At 35.0% G+C, this 7324-nt stretch overlaps 1 protein-coding gene across 1 annotated transcript in view; it reads right to left on the reverse strand.

Annotated features, from left to right (window-relative positions):
• Window positions 1-1791: 1791 nt before the first annotated feature.
• eco (Establishment of cohesion) overlaps window positions 1792-7324 on the reverse strand; it is an 11526-nt gene continuing 5993 nt past the window's right edge. The window contains exons 5-13 of the mRNA XM_043009579.2: window positions 6945-6995; window positions 6418-6515; window positions 5954-6076; window positions 4274-4517; window positions 3893-3949; window positions 3684-3743; window positions 3252-3436; window positions 2915-3101; window positions 1792-2648 (exon numbers count right to left, since the gene is read on the reverse strand). Of these exons, the coding sequence (XP_042865513.1) occupies window positions 2124-2648; window positions 2915-3101; window positions 3252-3436; window positions 3684-3743; window positions 3893-3949; window positions 4274-4517; window positions 5954-6076; window positions 6418-6515; window positions 6945-6995 (1530 nt within the window). The 3' untranslated portion in view covers window positions 1792-2123. The remainder of the gene's footprint in view (window positions 2649-2914; window positions 3102-3251; window positions 3437-3683; window positions 3744-3892; window positions 3950-4273; window positions 4518-5953; window positions 6077-6417; window positions 6516-6944; window positions 6996-7324) is intronic.

Here is a 7324-nt window from a genome sequence, read left to right on the forward strand (position 1 = left end):
GACACTAATAGCTGATCATGTGAAGGGGAAGGGTTATCTTGGACAGGTGAGACATGATACAAATGGCTTGAGTGATAGATATTTAGACATATGCATAAAGTATTAACTCTCTCTGGACAGGTGGTACAATATTAATTGATTTAGGCCTAAGCATTCGAAAGCCCCGGCATTGTGACATGCAAGGCTGGAATGCCCCCGTCTTGAGTGGGTTAAGCTATTAAATTCTACATTATTAACCTGCTATCAACGGGTGATGTGTTTTTTGTCATACATGACGCAGGAGCTCTGGTCTGAAGACGGACGTCATGATGTTTGTGGATTTTGGATCACAATTTGGATCATAATTATTATAACTGCTGTAATATTAAGCAAAAGGGTTTCACCTAGCATCCAAAACCTAGATGACACCACTTTCTTCTAGCACCAGCAGGAGAGAGAGCCTTGAATGACACCCATCTACAGTCTCTAGCAAGCACTATCTTTATAGAGCACATAGCAAGTGGCTGACCTCTTGCTTTAAAGTACTGCAGATGAAAGGTGTGCAGGCAAAATTAGAGGAGGAAGGTGACTTAAACCATGCCCAATGTCTACAGTGTGCCCCTGTGCCAGTAGGGATGCCTTGTACTGTGGCACTCATAGTCATAAGCACAAGTTTCCTTCCCTACCTCTTCATGTTACATTCATTGTGGATGGTTATAGGTTTCGTATTCGTTCATGGCAGCACACAAATACAAAAAAGAAAAGAAAAAAAATTAGCAGAATTACATTTTTAGTCAACTGCAGAATTGATAGGGCATGTGGTATGGCAGATACAAGTCTCTAATTACAATAAAATACATAAAAAATAATATATAAAAATGGCTGTACCTCTACAATGAGTGACTAAAAGAGAATGTTAAGACATAATTCTGTGAAGAGGAAAAAGAAAAGTACTGACAGTAAAATATCATAGGGAGGTCAGGGTAATGTGAACATGCTGATGTGAGTAAATCTGTTTTTAACCTACAATTTTTTCTAATCATACTAATAGTAATAGTTATATTTAAAGAGTCTCTACCAAGCACTTGCTTCAGAGCATTGACACAAAAATAAGATGCCGACCTCTGGTTCTAAAGCACCAGCAGTGCAGGAAGTGCAGGTAGAATAAGAGGAAGGTGAACCAGACAATGTGCATTCGCTGTAGTATGACCCTGTGCCAGTATGGATGCTCTGTGTTATAGTACTGCCAGCTATGAGCCCAGGTCACTTTCTCCGTCTTTTCATTAGGGATGGTTATTTTTTTCATAATTATTGACCAAAGCATAAATGAGAAAAAAAGTTGCATTTTGTCTTCCCATAAAACTATAACACTTCTGTCAGTGTAAGGAGAATAACAAATTGACATGGACTCCAGAATACAAATTTGGTCAGATGATCAATATAAGCCTCATAATATAGTAAAACAAAAAATTCTAGTATCATAACCAGTGAATGAAAAAGAATTAGATATGCCACGTGATGCTTGCTCCCTTTGAAATAAAGTGTGGGGTGTGCTGATCAGGTGGCAGTGGGTGCTTGTTTTATGGTCAAAACCAGAAAAAGGTTTCCCTTGTATCTGAGTTAATATTAGCAATTTCATATTATAGAAACTTCTATTTTACATTAAAGTTATCAATTCAAATTTCAATATTCATAATATACTGTTTTCTTATTTGATACAGTAATACTGCCAACAATGTACAAATTTCATAATCAATTGACACATATCTGCCAACAATCATGTTAAAAAGGGGGAGCATGGAAAGTGTAGTAAAGAATAGTATTTTTTAATCAAATATTACATCTTAAAATTAATAAAAATTGTTCCTGAACCTCAAATCTGAGAATTGGAAAAATGCTTGCTTAGCATTTTATTTGTATAATTTTTACAGCTACCCTACTAACTAAAAATACACTTTTTATCTGCATAGACAAATGTAATAAAAAATAAAACTTTTCTAAATTCCTTGCACTGCAGCATGTACTGAGAAAACAGTACAATATTGTTTAAATAAAATCATCTATCTCTAAATATTTCTGGTATAAATATAACACAAGTACATATCTATAATTTCAAATAAACTAAATTAGTTTCTGCTTTATTACTAACGACGATAAACAAGGAAGTCTCTTCTCTGCGTATATTTCTCTGCAAAGCCCATTCCGCTCTCGGTGGGATCAGAAAAAGCAAACTCATCAATGGTCAGGAAATGACTATTAAGGAAGTTACTTCTCATCGCATCAACCAATGTTGACGCAATGCCCTTTCCTCTCTCAGAGGCCAAGACCCAAATCCTGCTAACTCCAGCCCACACTTTGAACCGTTTTTCAGAGCAGCATACCAACTGGCCTCCACCTTTAGCAGGTGATTTTTGTGGGATCACCTTGTGTGCTTCCCTTATTGTCTCAGCAATAAGGCAGCCTACAATCCTTTTCTCAAGCACATAGAAGAACACCTTTGTGTTTTCTTTTACACGGATCCCATTTTCAGCAAATCCCAGCTCTTGGTCGACTATCTCTCTTATCTCTTCCACCTTACGCCAGCAGTGCTGAGGATCTGTGGGTAAAACCATGATGACCCTTCCTCCATGATGATCCAGGTCCCTTACTAGCCTTTCCTTCTTCCAACCCTGAAGAATATAAGGGGAATGGTAAGTAACAGCAACTAATAATTCAACAATTACATGGAAAAAGAAAAAAGAAATTGCTACTAATACAATAACCATAATAATTCATTCACTTGCAAATATTTTAAACTACAGATGTGAAGATATATTTAACATAATTAAAAAAAGAGAAAGCAATAAAGAGGCAAGAAAAATAACAGCCATACTTATGGATATGCATAATCATTTACACAATTTCAAAAATGGTAAAGAAAAATTGTACAACTTACTATATATTTCAGTGTGTTGAGGAAGCTATTATGGTGGGCCTCATGAGAAGCTTCATCTTCAGGATTGCCAATCTCATATATTATACCACAAACATCACACTGCTTGGCGCCAAATTCCTTCTGTCCTGCATCAATCATCATCTGTGATCCATCACTTTTTCTCAAGGGGATCTTCTTCCCACCAGTTCTGATGGGGGAAAAAAGGTAGATAAATAAATAAATAAAATAACAAATGAATAGTAATAACAGTAACAAAAGTAAAAAATCCAATGAAAATATGCTTGGCATTGTCCCTTCAAAATCATAAAACCAGAAATCACTAAAAAAACAAACTTACTTGTTCATAGCTTTAGCTCCTAAAGCGGCCTTGTCTGAGAGCCGACGTTTTGGATCAAATATAGAGAAGAACTTTCCCTTCTGTGGACTAGTTTTACTGGGTGACCTTTTCAGTGCTCTGCTAGGTGATCTCTGTGGGGTGCCACCAGAAATAAGCTTCCTTGGAGATTTTCTTGGAGAATCATTCTGTCAGATAACGATTTCATTACAATGTGAAGTAATGACAGCAACACATTTGTATCTAAGAACTTCAACAGTTATTTTTTTTCTTTAGAAATTTTATTACCTTCTATAGTGCTTGGCATTGTATTGAGAAATACTCAAGAATGAGAAAGTGGAGAAAAGTATATATACCAAAAGTAAAGTGTTCAAAATCTTTTTGCAAGCTTAAAATTGAAAAGCACTATCTTTCATTCAAACAAAAATATATTACCATATTGTCTTCAGTTAATCCACCAGTTGCTTTTCTTGGTGACCGACGAGGGCTGTCAACCTAAATATGAAAAGCATTTAAATAACTATCCATGAACATTATGGAACATTATGGAAACAAGTCACACTTTTACATCTACAATATCAAGAAATATTCCATAAAGAATAAAAATATCTGGCAAGTGCACATTTATTTACTATGCTTCCTACCTTGTTTTCTTTATCACCCATAAATGCATTCTTGCGGGGAGAACGTCGAGTGGCAGCCTAAAAGAAAGAACCAATATCAATTTAACTTATCTAACAAATAAAAAAATATACATTTTTAAGAAAGAATGATGATGAAAAATGGGAGCAAATTAAATAGTTATGACTAAAGATCTAAAAGTTGAAAAGATACTTGCATTTTCTGTCTCACACTACAGTTCTAAATTTACTGTATTTTTTTCTTCAATATATTGCAACCAAAAGAAATTTACACTGTAATCCAATGCATCTATATCTTACTTAAGATTGACAAGCAAGAATTACATCAATTCAATTTTTCCCCCCCCCCAGACTTTAAAAACCTCCTCCAAATTGACATCTTACCTGTTCCTTTTCTGAATTATCATCCCATTCCTGGAGAATCAACTCCATGTCCTGCAATTCCGAATTGGTTGAAACATTCAGATCAGTCTGGGAGAAATGCTTCTCTGTGCGCTTTCTGGGTGACGGAGTTCTGGCCCTTTTTCGGGGGCTTACTTTTTTCTTTGGGGAAGGTGTGGATGGAACTCTGGTCGGGACTGGCCGACTAGTTGACTGCACAGATGGCAGCAATGCCACTTGATCTAGACTGAAAGATTTGAGAGAATGTACCAGTAAGTATCAACACTTGTTTATTGTAGGTGGGTGATAACAGGGTTATGATGATATCCCCTTAAATGGAGCCTTATTTAAAAATAATGGCACTCAATAATACTACAGAAAATTTATAATACGTACGTATGTATGTACGTGTGCGTGTGTGTGTGTCCCTCCTTGCTGAAGTTAGGTAAGCAACATTGGCCAACTATTCAGATTCCAGAGAAATTTTTTTAGAATAAAATAAGAGGAAATAATGGTATTAAACTTAAAGTAGCACCACCACCAAGTTCGAGGTGCTTAAGGGAACTGTCCGCCTTTAGGCCAAGTATCGAAAGTAACTTTTTTTTTCTAGTATCTTTATGTAGAGATGTTTCATAAAAGAAATGATTGATTTCAAGCTGTAAATAAAGGCATAATAAAATACAATCTCTCGATATAGAAAAAAGACACTACTCTTTGATGTGCTGACTTACGAACGTGAAAAAAATACTAATAACTCCTATGATGATGGTCAACAGGCAGTAGCAAAAATTGTATTGAATTTTACTGTATTTTTTTTTTTTTTAATGTATATTCTCAATCATTTACAAAAACAAATAAAAAGGAGATGATAAATATTTTTTGCTACGAAAAATCACCATGAATCCACTAGTCCTAACAGTGAAAACCTCATGTACATTGATAAAATAGTTGCTGAGAAGAAACTAATGTGTAAAAAAAGTACATTTCAAGAAAATACTGTCTAAAAAAAACGCATGACCTCACTTCACTGTTTATCACTGTTTTGATTTACTAATTATTTTCCCCTCATAGCAATCTGTACTATCAGAAGGGATCATTTGGTTAGTTCTTTTGAGAGAACTGTAAACCTCCACACCACATCAAAGTGATCCGTGTTTGTGAAAAAAAAATAGGCAGACGGCAGCCTTGAGGTGAGGTACACAAGAGATACAACTTCTAATCAGAGGGAGGAACATGCCTCACTCCCCTGGTTGTTCTTATTCTCCTACCAATGTTGTTGGCCAAAACCTGTCATTTTACTCTTTTTTTTTTCCTTCTTGTGATAAAATTGCGTCTTCATTCATAGCACTCAACGCATACTAAAGAAAGACATGGAATGCTAACCAACCAATCATTATCTTGTATTACTTACCTTTATATTTTAATTCACAGTACAGTCTTTTGTTTGTCACTTACCTCAGTACAATAGGAATGAACACATGTTAACTTTCCTTCACTTCACACAATGACAATGAAAAGTGGGATATTTGGAAGTGGACTGACTGTACATATAACCATGAACTTCATACACAAAAAAGCACTTACAGCACTGTAATGTCCAGCACCTTATAAACTGCAAAATATTTGTAATACTTAAAAAATTAAATATTAGATCTTCAAGCATTACTAAATCAAAGGACATACCTCTGTGTCTTTGACTGGCCAATAAACTGGTTTAGTTCATCTTCAACAATGCGCCCAACATTCTTCTTCTCAAATGTTCCAACTCGCTGTTTTAGAGTGATATCACCATTTTTGGCAGACAACCTGTTGATAAATTCAAAGTTATAAGAGGTATACCCCCTACAAATTTTTATGTGTAAATTGCATCAGTCACACAGACTAAAGAGAACAATATTTGTTCAATGTTCACAAATGTTAAATTGCCTGACAATTGATGACAATAATATTACTTCTTAATATAACCATCATCCATAGCAATTGTCTAGATCCTGTTCCTTTGCCCTGATTATAGTTCATCCCATAACAGTAGTGAAAACTATCTGTGGAGTGTCTATGTGGTTAATGTGTATTTGAAAAACAGATCATGAATCGCTGCAAGCAATCGTGAATTTCAACACCTGGTAACAAAATAAGACGAATCTTACTTAATGTTTTTTCCAAGCTGCACAGTTGCTGCTGCTCTGGATCGGCTCGTGAAAAACTTTTTGCTGCCACTTGGCTCCATGAGACTGGAGCCTGCATCCTGAAAGATTAAAGAATATAAGTTATTGAATGGAAATAACAAAAGAACAATTCATTGCCCTTTTTTCATACTGCAATATCTGCACTGATTACGTATTTAGTTCAGATCTTACTTTTTAATCAACAATATGCATGCATCTACCAAAACAGATATGAAAGAAACTGACAAAAGATACATAAAGAAAAAAGGAGAAAACAATACAAATATCAGATGAATAGAATATAAAAATTGAGGATGTAGAGTAGGAATGATTCCTACTCTACATCCTCAATTTAAGTAAAATACATCAGATACTTTATTTTCATTTGAAATGCAAGTTAATTGAATCATCATTCACATTAGAATGGTATTTCACAATTATATCAAATACTCTGCATCAGTAACTTTAATGCTAATATAAGCACAAGTATCCATATCTCCCTTGCTTACCTCATCCTCTAAGAAAGACATGCCAGGTGATGAGAGCACATGACGTTTCTTCTGTAGACCAGAAATAGAAAATTAATTTACTGACTATCCCAGTCATTTGTTATTATAACCAATATTGTCATAAATACTGCTAAGCCTATCTGTGTGCAGTTCAATGTATTTAATATTCTTTTAAAGTAAGAAACTGGAATACATGCTTGAGTACAAAGTAACAGATCACTCACATTCTTCTTTATTTTGAATTTACAAACATTAATAATACACAAACATTTCTTCCATTCGTTTTCATGAATAGAGTTCCACTTATCAATGAATATTAACCCATTAGCAGCGGATGGCATGATTTGGTGCAAAGGCAGAGTCGGTGATAGACGCATGAT

Source organism: Penaeus japonicus, unplaced genomic scaffold (assembly GCF_977035675.1).
Source record: "Penaeus japonicus unplaced genomic scaffold, GWHDUDI00000001_assembly GWHDUDI00000021, whole genome shotgun sequence".
Classification (NCBI taxonomy): domain Eukaryota; kingdom Metazoa; phylum Arthropoda; class Malacostraca; order Decapoda; family Penaeidae; genus Penaeus; species Penaeus japonicus.